This window comes from Triturus cristatus, chromosome 4_2 (assembly GCF_964204655.1).
Source record: "Triturus cristatus chromosome 4_2, aTriCri1.1, whole genome shotgun sequence".
NCBI classification, from domain to species: Eukaryota; Metazoa; Chordata; class Amphibia; order Caudata; family Salamandridae; genus Triturus; species Triturus cristatus.
The window spans coordinates 318,689,853-318,714,871 of NC_140586.1; the positions used below are offsets into that span (position 1 = coordinate 318,689,853).

The 25,019-nt window shown below is 44.6% G+C and overlaps 1 protein-coding gene across 1 annotated transcript in view; it reads right to left on the reverse strand.

The window, feature by feature from the left end:
• The window catches only part of PLA2G4A (phospholipase A2 group IVA), a 737,221-nt gene that overhangs the window by 410,002 nt on the left and 302,200 nt on the right, over window positions 1–25,019 (reverse strand). The window contains exons 5-6 of the mRNA XM_085601661.1: window positions 22,988–23,101; window positions 12,222–12,259 (exon numbers count right to left, since the gene is read on the reverse strand). Coding sequence (XP_085457787.1) covers window positions 12,222–12,259; window positions 22,988–23,101 — 152 coding nt within the window. The remainder of the gene's footprint in view (window positions 1–12,221; window positions 12,260–22,987; window positions 23,102–25,019) is intronic.

The following is a 25,019-nucleotide window of genomic DNA, read 5'->3' on the forward strand; positions in this document are numbered from 1 at the left end:
GGTGTTGGGAAAATGACATTGGTATGTCATTTGAATATGATGAATGGGACAGAGTGTTTTCACATAAAACATATGTCTCTAGAAATAGTAGGTTTAAAGAGATATACCAATTATTTCCACTGCACATACCTCAACCCAATAAGATTTCATAAGATATTTGGCAATATTCCAGGCAACTGCCCTAGATACCATACCTGTAAGGCAGACAAATTGCACATGAGTTGGGGGAGCCTCGAGCTAACCAACTTCAGAAAAGAAATGCAGTCATAAATCCGAACGCCTTCATGTGCCCAAATCACTGTTTCTTTTGAGATGTGTCTGTTGGGGTTGCTCTTGCATAGAGGAGTGGGCAAATATACATGTACATTTACCGATCTAACGCCAGTATTGGCCAAACAAAGGCTAGCCAAGTGGTGGAAGTCCAGAAACCACAGTCATTGCCTTTGTGGAGATGTAATGTTACACAGTGGTCCTCAGATGAGATTATATATATATATATATATATATATATATATATATATATATATAATATATATACACACACACACATTTTAAAACACACAATAGTTACAAGAATGTGTACATGGGCCTCATTTGTAGCATTGGCTACTAGAATTCATTTAAAAAATCATATAACATACCCCTTTCAGCCTGTAGTTTCTAACAGGACCTACTGATGTGTTGTCAATATGGGAAATAACTGGGTATTTTCTGAGTGGGATGGCACAGTGATGGGGGAACTACCACCATAATGAAGTACCATCTTTACATTTAAAGTACTGTAGACCTGGACCTGTGTGATGTCATTCTGTTTACATTTATACTGGATCAAGTGACAACGCCCGATGTATAGAAAGACCCGACATGGATCGCCATGCGGTATTGCATTTATACAATTCGTAACTAATTTGCAAATAAAATTAACACTTGGTTAAAAGAAAAAAGGTAAGACGTCTGCATGGCTCCGTGGGTTAATCTTTCAGCACAAGTCTGGTATTGGACCATGTGTTAAGTCAATTAGCTGCTGCAGCCAGCTCGGTTGAGGATACTATAAAGGAACCTCTAAGAGATTAATAGAATACAGATGTGTGTACAAGGCTGTGATGTCAACACCCAAGCAAAAATTGAAATCAGAGCTCTGTAACAAATGGTTAACTATTAAACACTCACTTTTTACATCTAATGTGACCTGTACTATATATTTGCACATCAGCACTACCACATGAGCATTTCATTCTCCTAAGGTATAACCAGCAAGTACCATTTCAATGGGCAAAGAAACACTTAATTTATAGAGCAAATAGACAGCTCCATGAAGCACTATGCAAAAATAAGTTGACTTTAATAGACCTCAAAAAGCCATCTAATTTTTCATTCAGTTGAGGATTTCAGTAACCTCATGAGTTCTGCAAAGATACAAATAATACTTTGCTGCCAATGTTAATGATCATCTGTAGCAGATAATCACTTATCAGTCGCCCTATGTTCAACAGCCTCCAAGCCAAACCTAATATCTATTAGGTGCCTTCACATGGCCATCTCTTCTGAAGTTTAGAGAAAGTATAACAAGACTCATTTTGCAATATTTTGCCTACCTGTAAGGCCAAAAATTGACATATGAACAGATTCTTCACTTGCTCTTATAGGGCCATGCTTTTGCTCCTCTTATACAAGGCTTGAAAACCAAAGTTTTCTGGGAAGGCAAGGGCCTAGACAGTCTTGAGGAAGACACTATAATCCCACTGCAGAGAAAATCCATCATATAACTGGTTATCTTGGCCACTTATAAACCAATCTTCCACTGGTGATCACAGGCAGAGAGATGGCTGTAGTCTGGAAAACAGCAATCCTGTTTCGACCCTCAGCATTGTTCAACCTCAACCCAAATGTGGTGTCAAAGAAATTACAAATACAGAAGACTGTCCCCTTTTAGCATTTTGGGAAGATCTACTGCAGATGCTTGATGAGTGATATGGTAGTTTAGTCAACCCCCAACTTATCCTATGCTTTTGACCCTGTGGATCACCTGGTCCTTATGCACAGACTGTTCTCCGCAGTAAAGCAAGTAGAGCCCTCATTTGGTTCAAAACATTCCCCATAAAAAACAACAAACTCACACATGCAGTGATCCCACTAATGAGCGCAAGCTTGACTTCAGGCTCCTTAAGAAGCTCATCCCGGCCACGGGATCAATGGAGTAAGACATGTCTCCATCACTCTCCATCTTCACAGAACCCGCTGTGCTGCATTACAAAGCACCGGAACATCTGCGGCTGGCCTAAGGTGCTCCTATCTGTTCCTGGAACCTGCCGGGACCCGTTTAGTGGCTGCCCGCACCCGGATCTGCAGCTGCTTGCCCCGTGGGAACACCACGGCTGAGGGCAGCAGCCGCCATTTTGGTACTGGAGCCCGCGGCTCTGTGACGGGCTCGGGGGGTCATCATCTGCCCCCGAAACCCACTGAAGCCTGGCTGGTGAGAGCCCGTGCCACATTTGGCCAGACAGGTGGCACCTTGCACTGCTGGGGCACTGAGACTGGTGGAGGGGACCAGCAGGCGCCATCTAGAGTTTGGCACCCGCACAGTGCCCATCCCCTCCAGTGATGCGGAAACACTAGGCTCCGCCTGACCAATGCGCCGGGGGTGGGCTCACCCCAGTTTGTTCCCGTGGCCCCCCCCCCCGGCGGCTTGGGAGCTCGACAGAGGCGGTGCCCGACATTGATGCGGCTGACAGAGCTGGGTGACAGCCTTGAGAGTAGGCCTGAACTGGGCCCTAACTCCCCCGCGAACCGGTAAAGCACAGCCCGAGACGTCCTCCGCTTTCACATGGAGCCACAGGACCTGGGGAGCGAGCGGCCCCACATGACCCATAAACCTGCATGGACACACTGGGCCGGACGGGAGCAGCCCAGCCTGCTGGCGCATAAAGGACTACTTGGTGGTGAGCCTGTGAAGCGGCTGGCCACGGTGCAGAGGCGGGCCCGCGTCTTTCTGGTAAGCAGACTGTACTGGCTGCACGCTGGGCCACTGAGAGATGAATCCACCATTGAGGCGCACACCCGACGCGTGGAAGACCAGGTGTGTTTGTGGGGGCCTGAGGGGGGTCAGGTGCCGGATCACCTCTCCTGTTGCACAGCAGTCCCCTAGCCCCCAGCCTGAAGCGCCCTGACCATGGTAGCTTTCTCCAGGAGATTTGAACTGATATCTCATTTCTCAGAGACGACTTAAAGGCGGGCCTACGGGACATTCATAAAGTGGTGTCAGAGATTGGTGATAGGGTGGATGACCGGAGCGGACTGTTGACACGCGGGCGGAGGACCAGGAGATGCTCTGGCGCTGCCTCAATGCGCTAGAAGATCAGCACATCGAGCTGCAAATAAGGCAGGAGAACTTAGAAAATCAGAGCCGCCGTAACATCCGCATCCGGGGTGTCCCACCGGGTGCGGAGGGATTGGATGGACATTATGGCCTTTACTGCGGAACTCCGACAGGCTGTTCGGGGAGATGACGATGCCTCCCCCCCGCTCTAGACCGGGCCCAACGAGTCTCACAGAGTTGGGAGAGCGAGTGCTGGACCCGATATTCTGACCAGGGAGCACTTTTTCACCAAAAAAGAAGCGATCATGCAAGCGGCTAGGAAAAAAGGCTGAGCTCACTTTCCAGGGCCACAAGATCCAACTCTACCAAGACCTCTCCACGGTCACTCTCCGGAAGCGCCGTGACTTCATGCATGTTACAGACAAGCTCTGCGCCCAAGGAATACACTACCAGTGGGGCCACCCCTTCGCTCTCCTATTCCAATGGGAGGGCAAATGCCGCTTACTGCACTCCCTGACAGAGGCAAAGCCGCTTGGGACTCCCGGATGAACTGTCGACCAGTGATAAGACCGCCCCGACTGGATGAGCTGGGGCACGATCTTAAGTCCAAATGGACTACAGCCCCGCAGCGCTGTGCCTGCAAACAGCAAGTTGGTCGCTCCTCCCACGCTGCCAAGCAGGACATAATCAATCACTTCCGAGCGCTTGGCGGAGACTCCTCTCCTGACCACTCCACTGCTGGCTCCTTGGGGGCGCACGATAATTCAGACACGGACCCAAACTGACCCAATTTCCATACCTTTCCTGTGCTACCCTGGTGTGGATGGAGGCGGGCCCCGGGGCATTCAGGGTGCTCTAAAGATGGAATTTTACAATTCCCCTTGGACTGCTGATAGTCGACCCCCATAGACTTTTTCTTACGGAGGGTAACTCCTCTAGCGGGACTAAAGCGCCTGGGCGCCGGTCTACGCGTATAGAATAAGTCAGAGTTGGACCCAATGTGTCTTTTGTTGTTACTTGCCTTTTTTTGTTTTTTCTTGCAGGTTGGACTCTAAGTAGCGCTGACATATGGTGAGGACACCCTGGTGGCTGCAGGGGGTGGGGGTTGGGGAGGCGGGCTGGGCCTTGTGGCGGGGGTACTGGGGAGAGGGTAGATGTGGGCCCCCACACGAGTGGATTCCTACTGCAGGGGCTACAACTGATCAGGGTATGGGATGCAGGCGACCGAGATGGCCTCCCTTTCTCAGAATAATATGAGTGCCCCTGCCCTGTCACTGACTTGAATCAGCCCCCCCACTGATAATCCCAGTGACCCCCCACTAGCTTTGGGTGGACTTCAATTACTTTCTCAAAATGTCAGAGGCCTGAATTCGCTGAACAAACGCAAGCAATTGTGGAACTATGTACTGAAGCAATACCCAGACGTCTTGATGCTCCAAGAGACACATCTGTTTAAGGTCCACCTCCACCGCACGGCGCACCCCAGATACCCTAAGCGACACTGGGACTATAACACCTCTAAGACCCTGGGAGTGGGTATCCTATGCAAGGCCTCTTTTTACACCACTGTCATCAAAGAGACACGGGATAGGGAGGGTCACTTTCTGTCTCTTCAGTTACAGCGAGGGTACCAGTCAGGCTCATTGCTCAACATATATGCTCCCAACACCTCCCAAGACACCTTTATTTGGCGTACCTTACAGGAGCAACTGGGGGAGATAGAAGGCGATGTCATTGTGTGTGGGGATTTCAACTTGGTGTGGGACCCCTCCCTCGATAGAAGTGCTGCAACCTTCCAAAATACAAGCGCTAGGTCTGCGAAACTCAAACGGGACATTAAAAGCTACCGACTAATAGAAGCGTGGTGATACAGACACCCTGGCGTGAGGAACTATTCCTTCTACTCCCATGCTCACGCCTCATTATCCCGCATTGACTATGCCTTTGTTTCTTCCTCGGTCCTGCGACATCTACACATAGTAGAGCTCTCTGATATCTCTTTATCTGATCATGCCTACTTGGCTCTGACCTGGGACGCCGACGCTGATCAGGACCAAATCCCGCGCTGGCATATGACCCAACACTTATTGCGGGACCCCGTTGATATGGCGGAGATACGCTAGGGCATAGAAGAATACTTCCGACTCAACGCCCTGCCTGAAGCTCCCAATATACACTTTGGGATGGTTTTAAAGCTACCATCAGGGGCACAATCACAAACATAGCTATTGCACGGAGGCGCGAGGCGCAGTTAGTAGAAGCTAAAATGACCGCAGAGATTAAACAGCTGGAGCAACTTAAGGCAGCACCCACTCGCTGCACCAAGAGATAGCTGGCCATATTACGTGGCCAGCTGCGTGCCCATCGCGCAGGTAGAGCTGAGAGCGCCCTAATGTCCTTATGTCAACGAAATTACGAGGGGGCGATAAAACAGGGAAGCTGCTGGCACAAACTACGGCACCAACGTGCTTAGTCCCATATGGCTAAATAACAGGTAGGTGAAGCGGGCTAGGTAACGGCGGAGAGGGACAAATTGGAGGCTGTCCGGGCCCATTATCAGCAACTGTACTCCCGCAAGGACCCCTCTCCCACATGACTTCAAACATATCTTACAGAGTGTGACTGAGAGCCCCTGTCCCCGCAACACTCGATCCTCCTGGACGCCCCATCACTGAAGAAGAAATACGTGATGCGGTCCGCGCTCTTCCCCTAGGCAAGGCCCCCGGACCAGACGGGATTCTGGTGCTTTTTTACCGCATGTCCCTCCCCCAATTGCAAAACACCTCTTGACCCTCTAACTCCTTCTCACAGGACTCTTGACTCACCCCCAAGATAGCAATAGCAGAAATCTCACTTATCCCTAAAGCCAAAAAAGACCCTGCACAATGCTCCTCATACCGCCCCCAGAGCCCTTCTTAACACGGATGCAAAACTCTCTACTAGAATCCTTGCGGCGCACCATGACCCGTACTTACCAAGCCTTGTCTATCCGGACCAAGTTGGGTTTATTCGTCAGCGACAAGGGGCTGAAAATGTGCAGCGAATGGCCCATTTAATAGAGAGGGCCCGCAGACTCGACAAAAATACGGACGTCGCCTCTCGCTTGACGCGAGAAGGCATTTGACAGGGTGGACTGGACATACCTGCGGGCAGTGCTTCAGAAGGTGAGGCTGGGACTGTCTCCAAAATCATGGCTTCTTGTGGCGCTCCAACCGCCCAGATCCGTGTAAACAGGAGGACCATGGAACTTAATACCTTGGGCCGCGGCACGCGACAGTGGTGCCTGCTCTCACCACTGCTCTTTACCCTGGCAGTGGAGCCGATGGCTATCCGCATCCAGACCTCCGGGGGAATCAGGGGCATCTCCGAGGGGGAGGGGGGGAAGAGCACAAGATCAGCATGTTTGCCGATTGACCTTCTTCTCACCCTTGCTCAGCTCGCGGTCTCGCTCCCCACTGTCATAGACGACCTACAGTCCTTTGCAGGTATCTCAGGCTTTAAAGTCAATATGGCTAAGTCATTCATTCTCAATCTCACTGTCCCAGCCGTAGAGGCTAAGGCATTACAGGACACCACCCCCTTCCAATGGTCAACTGACACATTCAAATACCTACTTATTACCCCTAATCGTGCCACGGGGTCTCATTTTAACTTCGTCGTGCGATTCTGGCAGACTTGCAGCGGTGGAAACTCCTTTATATCTCCTGGCTGGGGCATATTAACGCTATTAAAATGAATATACATCCCCGGGTCCTCTGCGTCTTTCAGACGCCTCCCACATCAATCCCGCTGGAGGACATCCAACGTCTCCAGAAAGACTTGCGCGCTTTCATATGGAACGGGAAGCCCCCGTATCGTTCACTCCTTATTGATTCGGCCTCGGGACAGGGGTGGACGGACGTGTCCAAACCTGTTAGAGTATTACTGTGCAGCACACCGGAGGTAAATTTCCGAGTGGGTGGTGCATGAGAGTGAGAAGCACTAGTTCCAAATGGACCAGGCCGTGACGTGCCTGCCACTGTGGGCCTCGCCTGGTTACCCAAACCGGTGCACCCGCCCAGTGCTTATGTTGCGGCCCGACCAGGACTGTGTTGGAGATCGGCGAAAAAGTCACGGTGAATAGGGGTCTCACTTGTTTCCCCTCTTCCCCCGGGCCGGCCGCCATTCGCTTTGTGCCACTGGACGGAGGGGGACTGCCGGACACACTTAGTGACCTGTTCAAAGGAGCCGCCATTAAGTCTTTTGAGACATGTAGGACTGAGTTTGCTCTTCCTGCCGTGGGCCGCCATCAGTACCTTCAACTGCAACACTGGACAACGCAGGCCGGAACACATGCAGCAGCAACACGTCCTCTCACCCCTTTCGAGAAGCTAGTGTGTAACTTTGAAGGCTCGAAGGGGCTGATTTCCAGAACCTATCAGGTACTCCAACACTCAACTCTGGCCGCTAAACATAACTACCAGGCAGCGTGACAAGGTGATGTCTCTGGGGAAATCACCACTAAACAATGGGAAACATTATGGCAAGACATCCCTAAAACATACCGCAGTATCGCGGAGCGCGAAACTGTACAGGATGGTATCATACACCCGCTCGCCTAGCAAGTATTTAGCACACGGTCCCCGATGTGTGTTGGCGCTGCGTACAGAGGGACGGCACTCTGTCATATTTGGTGGTCCTGCAAGGTAATTTCAACCTTTTGGAAAGAGGGCTTGGGCCACATTAAGAGGATTTTGGGCTTTCCGCTCCCAGGCCTGCCCTCTGTTACGGTCTTAGGCATACGACCGGCCGACATTGAGACTATGACACACGCCAACTGGGCCTTAGCAAGCCACCTACTGCTAGCTGCACGGCAGCTCATCGCATGCGCTTGGAGACAGAAGTCGCCTCCCTCCGTGGCGCAGTGGTTTGTTAGAATGTGGTATCTCCTAGCGATGGAGCGTCTGTCACACAGCCTGGCGAACACCGATAAGAAGTTCCAACAGATATGGCATCCCCTCATACATTATCTCACACGCATAGAATTCACGCGTTTTAAACCCCTATGTTCCGAGCGGTCCCGCTTATCGGGCCCGAGTGACCTACGGCCTCTCACGGCTGTCTAGAGACTTCCCACTCGGGTGGAAGGGACCAGAGCCACACTCCCCTCGCTGCGAGATCCCGCACTTCGCCACTATCACACAGACACTGCTTTCTCTTATTTTATTTGGTTGGATGGTTTCCCCTAGTTCACCCCTCAAGACGCCCTCTGATGCCACAACATATGAGGCTGTACAGCTACCACTTTCACAACACTAGATGTGCTCCCATGGTTGGGTTTCAGACGGAGACCCAGTCCCTGGAATCTACTATTGTGGGCCACAGGCGGTTAGGGTGTCCCTTACGCTTTCCTTTCCAGTCAGGGTGAGAGAGCTTTGGTTGTATCATATTTACTGATATCCCCTGGCACAATGTTTTTAATGCTACATTTGTCATTTTAACACAGCCGGCCCAAAGCGGCATGCTGTGTATCACTTGTATTGCCCTCCTGCATTTCTCATTCTTGGATATGTAGCCGGCCCAACAGGGGCTGTAGGCGATACAATGTATGTTATATCGCTTGTCTCCCTGTTAACAATAAAACCTTTCTTTTTTTAAAAGAAGCTCATCCCATTTCACTCAATTGCACAGAAAACCTACACAGCCCTGCTGCTCCTCTCGACACTTCCTCTAAGAACGTCACTATGTAAATCATGCACTGTCACGCCTGCAAGAAACCAGCCGTTTTCATAAATATAAAAAATGAAACCCTTTCTATTCAAAATAAAATGTGATTTCTGAGCTCCGATTGCACTGATCATAATGATTTTTTAAAACTGCACGCTTCATATGCCAAGAAGGAACACTAAAGCAAAATCTAATGAAAGACCTCTTCTTGCACACGTTAAACGGCAGAGGTCCATTGGACAGTCCAGCTGCATTTACGAGGGTCACAAGGAAAACAGGCTCAACAATCGATTTTACTCTAGCCGACCCTGATCTTTTCCTCTACATAACGGAATTTCAAATACAGGAACGAGTCGAAAGTGACCATTACCCTCAGACCTTCACATTAACCATCAGAACTGCAATAGAAAAAATTAAAAAGAACCTAAAAAATGAAATAAAGGTGGCCAAGCAAACAGACAAGGAACACCTTGAGATCAACATGCTTCATGCTAGCAAGCAGAGAAACTCTAAACAGTTTTGGGCAAACATCAACCTTCTACTAAACGGCAAACATCGCCATTTCAACTCGGATATAACGGAACAACCCTGGAGAGCCCACATTGAAGCAACATATAACACCACAGCCCCCTCCAGTGCAGCTAGCGCTGCTGATGCTCCAAACAAGATCGGAACGCTGACGAGTCAGAGCATACAATCCAAAGTCCTAAACCAAAGCATCAAAGAGGAACCTGACTCTTGTCATAGACGTCCAACTACGGAGTCATTAGCTAACAATACAAAAAACTTAACCAAAGTCAAACCTCAAAAAGAAATCAGAGACAGACTGGGGCTCATCAAACACAAGCTAAGGTAAGAACAAGTACAGATCACTCAAAAGCAGGTCTCGAACATAAACACTTGAGATTGGACGGGGCCCCCGGCCCTAACGGCCTACCGAAAGCCTTGTTGAGGAACGATACAGCATTTTGGTCCAGCCACTTAACTCCACTGTTCTTACACAGTCTAGAGACCAGTATCATCTCAGACTCTTGGCGGGGCTGCATCCTTCAGCCCATACACAAATCAGGGACACGCACAGACCCAAACAATTACAGACTGATAGCCCTCTCTGATGTAGAAGCTAAGATCTACACATCAAATGTATTGGCAGATCTGGATACCTGTGTCAGCAGCATAAATCTGATTCTGAAAACGCAGACCGGATTCCGGGCAGGCAAGAGCACCTTAACATATATATCGGCAGTCACCCTTTTAGCCAAACAACAATTGTCAAGTCAAAGATCCTCTATGCATGCTTCGTAGATCTCAAAGCAGCTTTCGACAAAGTGCCAAGATCCAAGCTATGGACCAAAATGAAAGCCTGGGGAGCCCCTTCGAATTTACTGGGAGCAATCGTTAACCTGTACTCGCAAACATGGATTCAAACAAAAAAAGGGGCCGGCCGGAGCTTAACTAAAATTCTTGACAACCAATGGGCTAAAGCAGGGATGTGTCCTGGCGCCCAGCCTATTTAACATCTACACCGTGGACTTAGAAAGCAACCTATGTCTAACTCGGGGCGATCCCCATAAGTTCGGAAATACCCCAATAGTTAGCCTGAAATATGCGGATGACATTGTGCTGCTCTCCCAAACGCCACTTGGTCTGAAGCGGCTGATCTCTCAACTAGCGCTATACATCTCAAAAGAACAATTTATAATCAACCTAAATTTATTTAATTTTTTTTATTTATTTATTTTTTAATCGAACGTCTTCTGCTTCTCCAGTACCCATAAAAAACGCCCCAAATTTGTTTGGAGGATAAATTCCAGCATCTTATCCCAGGTGTACGTATACAAATATTTGGGGGTCCATTTAGATCGCCAACTCAGCTACAAACTACACCAAGACCTTGGGCAAACAAAAGCCAAACAACTACAATTTGACTTTAAAACTCTGCAGAAAAAACTAGGCAGTAGTTCAACAAACCACCTATTAAAGGTCATAGCAGCTAGATTTTTGCCATCTATCACGTACGGTTCGGAAATGCTAAACACCAAGGATTCGACAACTTTAAACACAGCCCAATCCAGATTATTCAAGAAACTGTTCACAATCCCACGTCACATTTCCCAGGCCCAGATACGCCTGGAATACGGTCTAAAAAAACAGATACAGGCTAGACAAGGAGCCCTGGCCATATACTACTGGAGGATGAGGGCAGCTGAAGAAAACACTCTAGCCCATCACTGCTGGGAGGAGGTTGAAAAAACAATCAAGACTGAACAAGTCCATATTTCGAATTTTAAAGGAAGCTCTTTCAACGTTAAAGCTCGAGGAAGCTTGGCATACATCAATGCCATACTCCGCATTTAAACAAATCACTAATAAAGCCATCAAACAACAATCGCTGCAAACAGACAAAGCTTTATTGGCCGGTCGAAGTTATGCATAGATGGTAATGTATACCTACAAACTGCTGAAACAGCAACCATATTTACAAGAGGGCTTCACAGATCACTACAAGCGGAAACTGACCCTATTGAGACTGGGGTCCTTCACCACAAAAGATCTTGCTCCAAAATGGCTACGGACCTGGTCGACCACGGATTGCCGCCTCTGTGGAAATGGAGTAGAGTCTCTACTACATCTACTATGTATATGCCCGGCTCTACACAATACCAGGAAGATCCATTTACGGACTATCTTGAGAGAAGAACAATTAAGGACTTAAAGAGCGGCAGTACTAAAATGTCTCAGTGGTTCCTCTGTTCAACTGTCTTGTAAAACAATCAAATTCTTGAACATAGCAGCAAAAGAACTTGAAAAGAAGGACTCCGTTATCAAAGAATTTGATAAGAAAGACAGATGACCAGTATTCCATCATGCAGTCGGGTTGAGTCCTCCTCAGAACTTTTAATCAGTACTATTTTCTCCCTTTCCCCTCTTCGGCACAAGAACTTTACCTGAAGCAGGAGGCATAGACATGTATACAACTCAATTTTAAAGACCTCTGGTCGAGGTATCTTTTTTACAAGATTTTGGACCTTGGAATTAATTACTTCACTTTATTAAAACAAATGTTTGCTGAAATTTTTAATCTTGTTTACTGTGTTACATTGTATATCCCATGGTGGTATGTTCCACCCTTTTATGAATCAAATCAAAGTATTTTTACAGTAATGAAGGACTAAAGTGATAGAGAGGAAATACATACCAAATTTCGAGGGACACCTCCAGAAACATTTCTGTGATCTAGAAGTGGTAAGGAAAATAGTTCACATTTTACAGAAAATAAAACAACAATTTCGAAAATACACAACAGATCATTGGAAACCTTTACAACGCTTATCATTTGAGATTCTAAGCGAATATGTTCGGTGTGCATATCTTATGCTTCCAAAGTAAGAGAGTAAAAGTAGACAAATTTGATAATCCAAGAGAAAGGTTACCAGAATCATGGTTGGTTTCTTAATGCTTTTCACAAAATTATTTGTACTAAGGAATCAGGTGAAGGCATACAAGTGCTTCACGTACCCAAATCAGCAAATCAGAAGATTGGAATCTATTTTTTATTTTGGCTTGCCAAGCAATCCAGCCTCTTCACTGATAACCCTTTGCAGTCAAAGAGGGTATCTGAGACTCCTCACTTTCGGCTTCCTTTCTAAATGAAACATGATTATCAGAACACCAAAGGCATGGTTTGGAATCCCTTTGGGGTATAACACAACTGAAAAATTAAATCTGTTAGGGCGGATGTGCCCATCAGAGCTGGTCTTTCTGGCTAGGCTGAGCTCTGGCAAGGTTTCTCGAAAGGGAGCGGCTTATCTGGCTTGAATGGAATGTTGCGACTGACTGTATCCCCTAGTCAGGAACACGAGATTGCACAAGAGGGAGGCGTGGTGAGGTTGAGATCAGGTTATGAGATCTTCACATGAAAGAGGCTGTCAAAGAGGTTGAAAAACATTCCTTTTCACTATAGTTGTGAAGGACAGGGAACAGGTTCCTGCTCTCTTTCAGGAGGGACCCCACCAAAATAACTCCGCATAAAGCTATTTTGTATACTCTAAGAAATGTTTATATGAAAAGGGTGCAATGTAGTCAGACCTACTGTAGTTAAATGCCATGCAAAGTACCCCAACATTACTGAAAAGCAATAAGTGAACAACAAACTATCACACAGTCCTCATGAAAACGAATTTTGATACCGTTCATCATTAACATACAAGCAATTGCTTTGTAATAAAGACAATGGGTATTTGATTAAGGTAGAAGGACACACTCGGATACAGAATAGTAGCTTCTTTACCTCCTGTAAAGTAGGTAGGTGGAAATATGCATCACCAGCAGTACATTACCTTCATGCTCTATCTCCTGTCTCCAACTGCATTACTTACCAATTCCACACACTTATTCTTGTACACATCACCATGATTTTTCACGCTCCACACTTTGCAGCAACATCCACCAGGTATCCAGGGGCATAGAATGCAAAATATCTCCCTCTTTAATTGAACACACAACACAATTCTGTCTTTCACAGGAGTGAAGACAGTTCTCTACGGTGACCTAAATTCAACATAGTTACATGTCACTTTCAGCTTCTCATTCAGACGTCTGGGTGCAACTTGCAAAACCCACTCTAATTTCTCCTAATGGAGAATATACTAAAGTTAGAATTATAGGAACAAGTAATTTTGATGAGAGGGGATTTCAACTTTACATGGATAAATATAGCAAGCATGCAATAAGGTCGAAAACTGTAATGCCCTAGTCTTTAGCCAGGCAGTAGACCAGGGAAGCATAAATTCATTCTAGTGAACCTAGGCATAGGTTGGATAACTCCATTATCTTTTTTCACCTGCCAAACACGAAACATACCAAGCACAGGCAAGAAAGTGATGGCAATAGACTTCCAAAAGACAAAGAATCAATAACTGCAATTCAGACAAGGCCATGCAAAAAGAAACACAGAGGGAACAAATAATACAGACCATGTTTCAAAAATATAATCCTTTAATCTGGTACAGGGCAAAGCCTGAGAAAAAACATCCAAACAAGGTACAATGTAGAACTTGCTTAACTTAATAGAGTGGTCACAAGATTAGAAAATGAGGAGGTAGATGAAACATGGAAGAAAACAAGGTGGTGTAAAAAGAATTCAGTGAGAAGAAAGTGCAATGTTGTAAACAAAGTATAAAGAGCTGACTACACGAATCAAATTAATTAAGCTACCACCTGATGAGAGATGTTTTCCTAAACTGATGGACCCAGAGACCCTAAACAGGCAATAAATGCCACCGGCATACAACTTTTCTTCAGTTCCACAGTAACCAATCAATATATAAGCAGTCAAAATGAACAACTCAAACATCGATATCTGCCAAATCCCACTTTTCTCTTTCGGTTAACCCTGGATAGTTTGAACCAATTCTGGAATTAAATGTCGCCAGATGAGCTCTCAACATTAAAGTACTTAACCCACTAGTTAAACCTTGTCCAGAAGCATGCATTAGTCATTTCCTACATTTGCTCAAAATCTAACAGATCTAGTGAAGGCATCCTTTGTCAAGGGTATCATGCTCTGTCCTATCACTTCTCAAGTCAGGAAAAAAAACAATAAGCACTGCAAGGTTCTGAAGAACTACAGAACAATTATGACACTTCAAATACGAGCAAGGCACTTTAAAGGAAACCAGCTAGCTACAGGTGGAGAAAGGATAGCATAATGTTCTTCATGATTAAGAGAGTTATAGTTGTTTAGAGGAATGAACAGTAGGAGAAACATGAGACCAGCCCTGGCCATTGCCCGTACAGCATGTGTACACTCGGACACCTCAATCACCTGTTATACTGTTTAACATATGATTCTAATTAAAGGAATGGTTTTAATTCTCAGGAACAGTCCAGGAGCAGTATCAATTGGTCCTACCACACTGTAATCGATATTTCCAGAAAGGAGATGCTAAATCCACAAATTCGAAGTCCCTTTCAGGATACTTCCAGGCTCTGCACTCTCACCTCTTTTGCTCCTGCTTATGTGTGCCCGCTTGCATGGGTAACTGAATTTCAGTCTTCAATTCCAAATGAACACCCACGATACCAATATCTATATTCAAGTGGCTAAACCACGTATACTTCTACATGAACAAAGATTTATTCAATCTAAATGGGACAATCAAATTCAATGAAGTGGGCTGTGCAAAAGGATGTATATCTGCCCTTCAAAGATCCTCAAAAATTGGTATTGTCCTATCTTCAACTAAAAACATCAAAAACCAAGGTGTAGTCTTGGAGACCGACTTTAAAAACGCACCATAAATAAATTAGGTGGGCAGGAATTCCAACTGACAGGGTCTTCATGGTCCACTAAACCCACAGTTTCGTCAAACATTTAATGTACTTGCTTGGGCTAGAACTTCAGGATTTCTGGAATATTTTTTGCCAACTCCTCTCCAGAAAGCCTAGTATGAAACCAGAACATGCAAAACTAAGCACAAGACTGAGTCTTAGACAGGATAATATTTAACCAACCCTTAACAAGTCTCCATCAGAGATCGTATAACCTAGGCTTAAAATGTAAGTTTTGTACACCATGCAGCAGGCCTATGAGAGCAGCGGACTATCTCCAAAAAGCAACAATATTACTAGAATGTGGCACAGGTCATTTTGATTGCCTGGCATAATTTGAATGCTTAACAGTTGTTAATGAACAGCTCCCACCTTTCTATTTTCCTTCAGTTTTTTCCTTATTCATGCCTCTAATTGAATTGTTTCTGCAAAGCTCACCGGGAAGCCGAGAATCTGGTAAATCCCATCTTTCGAATGAATGATCAACCAAAGAAATGCCATAACCATTTTTATCCACCATAGTTGATGGTCTAATGTGCTCGAAAGTTCACATTATGATACATAAAGAGTTAACAGATTAAATATTTTTTTCCTTAACATTACAATGGGCATAGGGAGGTATAACAACTTCCTCAAACAAGCAACAACATTTCAAAATACATCACAACTACACCACACATGAAGTGATTTACACAAAACTGGAAAATTCGCTCTGCAGGATGAAACTTCACAACCCTTAAGAATGCGGTTGAAGAAAACTTCCTGAGCGCCAACCCCACATCCTTGATCATGCATATGCATGGATTACTTGACTAAGTCCACTTGAGCACAACAGCACTGTAACAGTACACCAGTGGTTACCTAGAATCTGCATTCACAAGCACTAAACCATGGCACAATAGAGTTCACAGACTTGGTGCAATGAAGTACCAAGACACATTTCCATGTAATGCACTCCTTCATACACAAAACCTAAAAATAAAGATGACAATCAACCTTTTTAGACTGCTTTCCAACCATATCCATCTACTAACTTGGATGTGGTTGGAGCACAAATGGATAGGTCATAATGATACAAATGCAAGACAACAAATATCAGATTTTAGAAAGGAAATAAACCCTTGGTGCCTAGCTTTCCCTCCAAGGTACAGCATGTAACCAAACCAAATCAACATGTCAATAATGCCAGTACATCCCATTTAATAAGGAAAGGTTTTAAACGAAAATCTGACATGTCTGCAAGGTAGCATGGGTAAAACACAATTTGGTAAGAAACCTACGTAGCATGTCTTCCAGCCACAGACACCATAATATATTTGCAATTCCATCAGCAGCTCAAGTATCCGCATACCTGTGGAAAATGATCGCATTCCAAGACACTCCCACACATAAATTGGATACTACAGTGCAAATAGAAAGCGTCCAGGCCAGTAAAGACAGCAACAGCACAGGCCTATTACCAAGGTATTACAGTAAAGCAGACAGAGGGTGTTCACAAACGATTCCTGCATGTGCAAAATAACTTTTGGAGAACCAGAACCATCACCAGAACCACCACGATGACCAGAACCACCACCACCAGAATCACCAACACCAGAACCACCACCGTCCCACCCCCCATAAGCAGAGTAGGCAAGCATTTGTCATCAGATAACACAAAGGGTGATCAGCGTTGTTCCGAATCACAGTAATGTGTGATAGAAATTTAAACGTCTAATGAGAATCTAGTCTCTGAAAAACACTGAAAGATTGCGGCTTGACCCAAGAAAAAGGGACTACATACTCAAGAGATGTTGACTTTTAATCAATGACTATGATCTTTCCCAGACTGAATTAGGAAAATCAAACAGCAGGCATTAGCAATGCCAATCAATCTAGCAAATGAATGAAGGTGCCTTTTGTGTCACTGATGGGTTTAGGCAGTAAAAAAGGCATCAGACAGTCATACTGTCACTAATTTTTCCAATTGTGCCTTCATTCATCAACCCACCGATGCATTCCTGCATTTGCCCTCTGATGCAAACACATTAAAACACACGCAAACGCAACAACATATGTAAGATAAATTAAAAGAATGCAAAGAGAAAAAAGAAAACATGCGGTCATCTAAACACAGTGGGCATATGCCTGCAATACTAACGTAAACGTAGCAACAAATGTCCATCTGGCTGTGGTGTTGTACAGTCTATTGTTGTTTTAAAAGTTCCAGAATGATGGCGAGGATTAGAACCAATGTGTTGGGCATCTTAAAATGGTAAAATAAAGATACATTATGGACATCTGTTCTCCCTAATGGTGGCCAGTTTAGAGGAAGTGGTCACTTAGACGCAGCACACTGGAGATTAAAGGAGCAGTGATAACTTGCCACGGTTGTAGAAATGCCGGAGCCTGCCTCCGACAGGGTGACTGTGTGCCAGAAAGGATAAACTAAAGAGAGTGGCGGGATACTGAGCTGCATGCTGTTCCTGATACACTGAGTGTTGTCTTTGTGAGCGGAGACCTCAGCCATGAAAAGTCTGGGAGACCTGCTAGACTGGCAGTGGGGTCTGGGGGAAACCCCCGTTATAGGCACAGTGGGTGGGCCGGACAGATTGAAGGAATGTGCCGTGACCCTGCCTTCTTAAACCATTCCAGGACTGAATCCGCTTTCTTGACAAAAAGGCAAAAGACAGTGAATGGCACGTCCATTACATATTTCTGGACATCACCAGGAAGGCCTGCAGACCTAATCCAGGAATGACGGTGATGTGCCACAGTTGTTCCAAGTGCCTGACCTAAAGAGTCGGTTGTGTGTAAGCCACAGCGGATGACTAATATGCTGTGTCATGTTTATCTTTGCGAGGGACGCCTGACGATTGATGGGCTGGTCAAATTTGGGGCCCCTGTCCCACAGGGCATGTGAGTAGTGCACTAAAAGGCAGCTAGGGTTAACGGATCGGAGAGCTAGGCTCGTAGATCAGAACATATGTTTTCCAAAACTTTCAATACATTCTGACACACAAACCAGTAGAGTGGTGTGGAAGGTGTTAGAATCCACCTAACTTGTGGAAGCCTTTAACACCAAGCTCTCAGGCATAGGGAGATTTTCAAGAAAGTTTGAGTCACTCAATGGCAATGAGCGATTTCTTTTGTTCACCAGAGATCCATAGCATGGTTTCGTGCAAGAGGCCAAAAGGCAAAAAGGTACCTATGAGGTCTTTAATTAAGGAATAAAGAGGTTCTGTAGATGGCTGGGAGGGTAGGGTAACTTCTGTGAGGACATTAGTCTTTACCTCCATGGTAGGTAGCTGTAAATCAGTACTTCTGTTGCCTCCCCTCATCACTATAGCGAAGCATGAGTTTTCTTTTGAGGCAGGGTCAAGCGGGGAAATCAGGCCAGTGTCTGGGGAGGAGTCTAGGCCACTAGCATCTTGGAATTCCTCATAACAAGTGTCCTCATTATATGGGGGGATAATTCACCCCTTCATCAAAATTGTCACTGCCTGACTCAGTGCTAAAGATATGGTGCAATTCCTGGGCTCTGCCTCCAGGTATAGGGAAAGTATTTGAAATCAAATGGGTTGCCAAGCGGTTGCGCTTCAGTAGGATCAGGAAACCGCACCAGTTACGGTTGGGATGAATTTTACTCTGAGTTCGAGAGCACACTTGGCTGTGGCTTCTCCTCTAGCATCGTCAACATCAGAACTAGCGTCAATGTAATGGTAATCCGCACTGGGAATGAAGCCGGGACCGACGTCTGCACTGGAGCTGGAGCAGAACCCATAACTTCTTCAGAGGGCACTGATGGAGCCAACGGCGGACCTGGCGGCGGAAGTCTGACTGGAGGCCCCTACGAATTCCTGAGGCCTGAAAGTGCACCATAAGGACCTAGTAAAGTACCAAATATTTGCAGCATATTCTCATGCAAGGCCTCAACCTGCTGCAATGTTGCGGACTGACCTGGAAAGTCAGGGTGCATCAGGGCCAAGTTCGGAATTTGCTCCGGTAGGGATCGGAGTGGGCCAGAGAGCCATGTTGACACCCTCATGCTTTCTCTGGAGTTCGAGAGTGGTAGGAAGGCGTCCCACTTGGACTTCCTGTGTTTATTTTTAGACTTTCCCAATGACTGACTGCAATAAAGGTCTGCAACAAGAACTGCAGGTGTGGGAACTGGAGCGTTCTTTTAACTTCAACTGTTCACAGTGCAGAGTCTTTCAGTTTCTGGAGATGGAAAGTTTTACCTCACGGTCCAGTGTAGCCTTTGGGTTCATCTGGGCGCAGTCATCACAGTTCCTGAGCCATGTTCCGATCACAGGCACCAAAGCCATACCATGTGGGGATTTGTCATACATCTGTGTGCAACCGGAGCCAAACCCTGCCTTTTCCAGAGATTACATACCTTGCACTCTGGGAAAACTCGGAAACAATTAAGGGGAAAACTCATCAAAAGATGGAGTAGTGCCAGATCCACAGCTGAAAGGGTACGAAGAAAGGAACACACGTCAGTGTGCTTGGGTGCTGCTTATATGCAGCTTAGCTTGTCACTTCCAGAGCAGAACGGAGTTAGTGCGGAGCCGGACAGCACCACCTACTTAAATACAAAAGCACTGCTTTGAGGTTCTGGATACTATCTGACACCTGGGATAATGTTCACAAGGAGCATAATCTGCGGTCAGACGTATGCATCAGAAGTCCTCTGCATGACAGAGGTAGTGCTAAGAATGTCAATGGGTCGTACTCAGCACTACAGGGGTTAAAGAAAACAGGCTTCCTCAATTAATATGACCAAAATATTCACCTAACCTTTTTGATTATGTGAAAAGCCCCATGTGTTCCAATATGTCCATATAGGACCATTACTGGTTTTTACAAGTATAGTCTGCTGCTGCTCAAATTTTCACTAGGATCCTCACTGGTAATGGTAGCAAACTAGATTTACGGAGTTAGGTACTCCCTGTGATAGTTATTTGGAATATGTGATTTGCATCCTGATAAATCTGCAAGATCCATACATGAGAGTCTACAACTTGCAATTTTAATTTAAAACTTGTAAATATTTTTATTTTGACTATAGCATTTACACGTGTGTGTATTAAAGAAACTTTCATCTTTAAAGAAAAAGCACTGACGGGACACTTCTATATTGAGTGTTAATCTTGTGTGTTGCTGTGCTGTGGATGTTTAGACCACAGCACCTTCCTGAGTCAGTTTTGGACTGATTTGCCTAGATACCCTTTAAGTATGTTAAAAGAGTCAACTGAAACACAGTTTGAGGATCAAAGCATCTGAGGTATAGAAGCCACAGGACACTAAAAGTGTAAGACCCCCATAGACAAAATTGTGGCTATTAACTTTCAACTGCTTTTGGACCTAGAAACACCTCTGCTCAACAAGATAAGGAAGCAGATTTACATTGTAAAATCTCTGCCAAATACAACAGGATTGGGTTTTAGTTTGTGAAATCCTAGTCAAACCCTATAGGAAAGGGTTTTGGTGTGTGAACCCTCTGACAAATGCAATTGGAAATAGTTTTACACTGTAAATATGATTAAATGCACAAGAAGTTGGAGCTTTGCGTTTTCAACTATTTGTCTGAAAAATGTAATAGAAAGGGGTTTAGTACCCAGGCCCCTTTTAGATCTGATCACTGTAAAGGGTTGGTGTACCCAGAGGGAGACTTGTGATGCCAACCTATACTTTGCATTTACCTAAAATGCTTTATAGTGCTCTAGGCAGAGCTCACATGGTCAACGTTATGCTCTTGCTAAAGCCAATAGACTATTTTAAAATGTGGTGACAAAGGCAGTAAGCTTCTCATTTTACACTGCAAATAAGTTGAGAAAGTTTATAGACTTATCCCTACTGATCATGAAAAGCATCATCAGTTGCAATAGGCCACATATGGATATTGTTGTTTTTCATAGTTAGGACGTTGTTAGGGCACACATTGTCACCTGGTACAACACAGATAACAGGAACACAGTGGATATACTGGGTTAGTTGCCCACTATGATACTTATTTTTGGTTTGTTATTTGCGACTACGATTCTACAAGGACGCCTTAGGAGGGGGTTCCATTTGCAATCCCACATAAAATCTTCAAGATATTTGTAATTTTGTGCATAGTATTTAACTTGGTTAATTGTAGTGTTTTTATGTTCAAAGAAGCATTGGCTGGGCACTGATTTAAAGGTTTTCTATGGTGTTCAGATTTTGGAGTTTCTAGCTCACATCAACTCTTAATTGACCTCTCTGCGCTTCATCTAAATCCCAGGAGGGCTCGCTCCATAGATTACCAGTGGCTAAACTAATTCTGCTGGCACTTGTCCTGAGTATCTCACCTCTTGCTTTCCGCCAAATGTGCCCTCTCATATACTTTGTTCCTCTTCTCATGCACAGTTGGCTGTGCCCATGTTCCACTGACCCAGAGAAGGCTGACAAACTTTCTTAGTTGTTGCTCACATTCTCAGCACACCAGAAGTAAAAGACTCTGTCTATGTGAGTGCAGGGTGAGCAGTATTCCTGTGAGAGTATGGGTTGAAACACATAACAGTCTATTAGTAATGCCTGTGTGCACATAGGCTCTTTAAAGTGGATAATGTTAATTTTCCAAATATGTCACACTAGTGTTTTCTCTCAGATCTCATATTTCTTCAATTAATAGGCAATGATTTGTTATTCTAACAGCCCTTTTCACATTCTTTGTGGTGTTTTCTTAATGGCAGCTTTAAATTAAGACATGAATCTTTTGCTTGGCTTTTTTTTTCCAGAGTCAATTAACTGCATTTTTACTTGTTGTTTTTCTCTTTTCACCATGTCCAGGTTTTCAGTCCCTACTGAAGTAAATGCTAACAGAAACATTAAGGTATGTAAAATAATCATATTACTCCTCCCTCACTAATGTATGTCATTCCATTTCTCACACCTCTGTTTTATTTCCTTAGCAGTCAGTTTCTATCTCACCACCCATTTTCTTCAGCCTCTGTTCATTCTCTTTTTCCATCCAGTTATGTACGTTTTATCGCTTCCCATAAGATTCTTCTGTAACAGTGTAGACAGTTCAGGGGACTCAGATACAATTTAATGTAGTATTCTGCAATCAAATTCCAGAAGTATTGGGTGTAAAATTGCCACATCTGGAAGAAGAGGTTGAAAGCAGCTGGCCAGATGAGAAGTCATGAGAATGTCCACATAAGTTGGCGTCTGGAAAAAGGTTTTCTGGGTTTTTAAAGAGGCTTTCAAACTTTGCCTAGCTCCACATGGTGACAGGGACAGCAAGTACATGGTAGAATTTGGGACTTGTAATTCATGCGTAGAACGCTCTCACAAGCAGGTCCAGACAAACAGATGTATAAGCACCCACGTGAATAAGGAGCTAGAAGTACAGGAAAGACTGCGACTTGAAACACTGCAGATGCCACACTCTGACCCACAGAAATAACAAAATCTTTTCCAGATACTGTTTTACTAATAGTAACAGTGGACTGCATTCTCTAGTTGCCACCTTAACTATACAGATCAAAGTTAAAAGTCTACTCAAAAGTCTGCAAAGGATCATGAATAACTGCACACAGTGACCCTTGTCATTACCAACTTCGGACACCAAAGCCCTGTGTATGGTGTCAAACTTACTAAAGATCTGGAATTTCTTACCTTATTGAATGTGAATGAAACCACTTTTTTTTCTCCCTCCAGAACGGAGGATACAGCAAGTGTTGTTGTGCCAAGAGTCTCATCCATTACATAATTTGCATCCATTAAAGTGATCTGAGAAGAAAAAGCTGAATAAAATAAGGTTGTCGTCTACTACATTTTTCCTAGCATACCTTATTGTGAACATTTATTTTATTGAATCTTTGACAAAAAATTGAATTGTTTACTGTTATAAAGTGTGCTGCACAAATCCTCGAACCTTGCTTCAGAGTGCTTTGTACCAGGCATCAGTTCATCGACAAGGGCAGAAAAGGACAGTTAATTTAACTTCAGAAATTAGCCATCTGAACCACACTCTTTCTGGTTGTCTTAGTTTGGGCTAAGTTGTGACAGTCCACTATCCACCCATGTAATTAAAGACAAACCCCCTTTCTTTTTCCTGGAGTATCACCAATAACTTGCGTTGTGAAATAGTCCAAAGATCCTATTTAAAGGATTGTGGGAGCTAGATGATTTGCCATATGCCTGTACTTCTTTGGCTATTGCGCAGTCTTATGGTGATCTAGGTGATTCCTTAAAACCCATTTGCAGAAAGAAATATATGGGATAAAACAATCAAATGCAATTCAAGGCAAATGCCTGTTGTACTGTAGTAAATAACAGAATGGGACAGTTCCTGGTCTTTTCAAGAGCAGCAATACTGCAGAGAAAGACAACTCCTGCTAAATAAAAGTGTGATTTCCAAAGTGAGCGAGTCTGATGGTCAGAATACTGGCAGTGTGCTGCTCAAAACAGTTGGGCTTTCATCACTGCGAGGAACTTCAGGAAGCTTGTATTAAACTGTAAATTCTGTGCAAGGGTGCTCCATAGTCAAGAAATTTGCACTTGTAAGGATCTCACAGCAAACAATGGCAGCAGGGATATTCTGCTGAACCGCAAGTATCGCCAAGAAAGGCATAGGTCATATAATTAGAGGTGATATCATGTAGCTGACCTATACTCTGCTGAATGCACTAAATGTAGGCTGAGTTCAGGGAAGGGATAATGTGATCAAAAGACTGTATGGCAAAAATAAGAGGCATTATATAGTTCTGAGCACTATTCAATCTGTGCTGCACCTAGATGGAAAGATCTAGGTAGATGAAGGTGCATCATGTCTAGAAAGGTTATTACATCCTCCAAGGTTTGGGAAATCGTAGTATGAAAGTAAAGACTCACAGATTACATACTACATGTTGAATACGGCAAACCTCTATGATTGAATGCTGCAAACTTCACTTTAGCACTGAAGGTTAGGTCAGAGTCCAAAGCACCAAGCTGGCTGACAAACCCCCAGAGTTAGCATATGGGTTGGTGGGCTGCACTGTTCCCAATGACAAAATCTCAAAAAAGAGCATTTGGGTACAGACAATGAACTCTCACTGAACAGTGATTTGCACAAAACACGTAGAAAGCTTCTATATTCTGAGATGGGTCTAAATGGCATTATACATGGGGAAGTCCTGCTGATAACGGCCATCAATATCACAACTAGTTTATGGACACACACACACACACACACTAAACAGTATCAAGTAATGTTGACGCATGTATGAGCCTGAAAAAATAATCTGAAAAGTGAGGTTTTGCAGTTTGGACTCTTGATCATATGGTTACAGGAAAAAGGAAAGTTACTTAAATACTTAGTGTGGGACTTGGCCCTCTCTACAAGGTCACCCCCCAAACGTTTTGTATTCGCCCCTCCCGTCCTATTTTTGCTGAATTCGTTTTTGCTGGCCTTAGGACTCTATGCACTTCACCACTGCAAACCAGTGCTAAAGTGTTTGTGCTCACGTGGGACAATATATTCAACAGGAAAGTCAATGAAAGGTTAAAATCCCAAACAGAATAATAAAAAGACTTCGTATTATTAACTGTAAATAGTATTATTTCGGGCATTTGTTTTTTTTAAGATGGAAAATAAAAATTGTATACTAATGCAATTAACAGCATTACTGTTAAGTTTTTCTTTAGCTTTAAAAACGTAAACTGG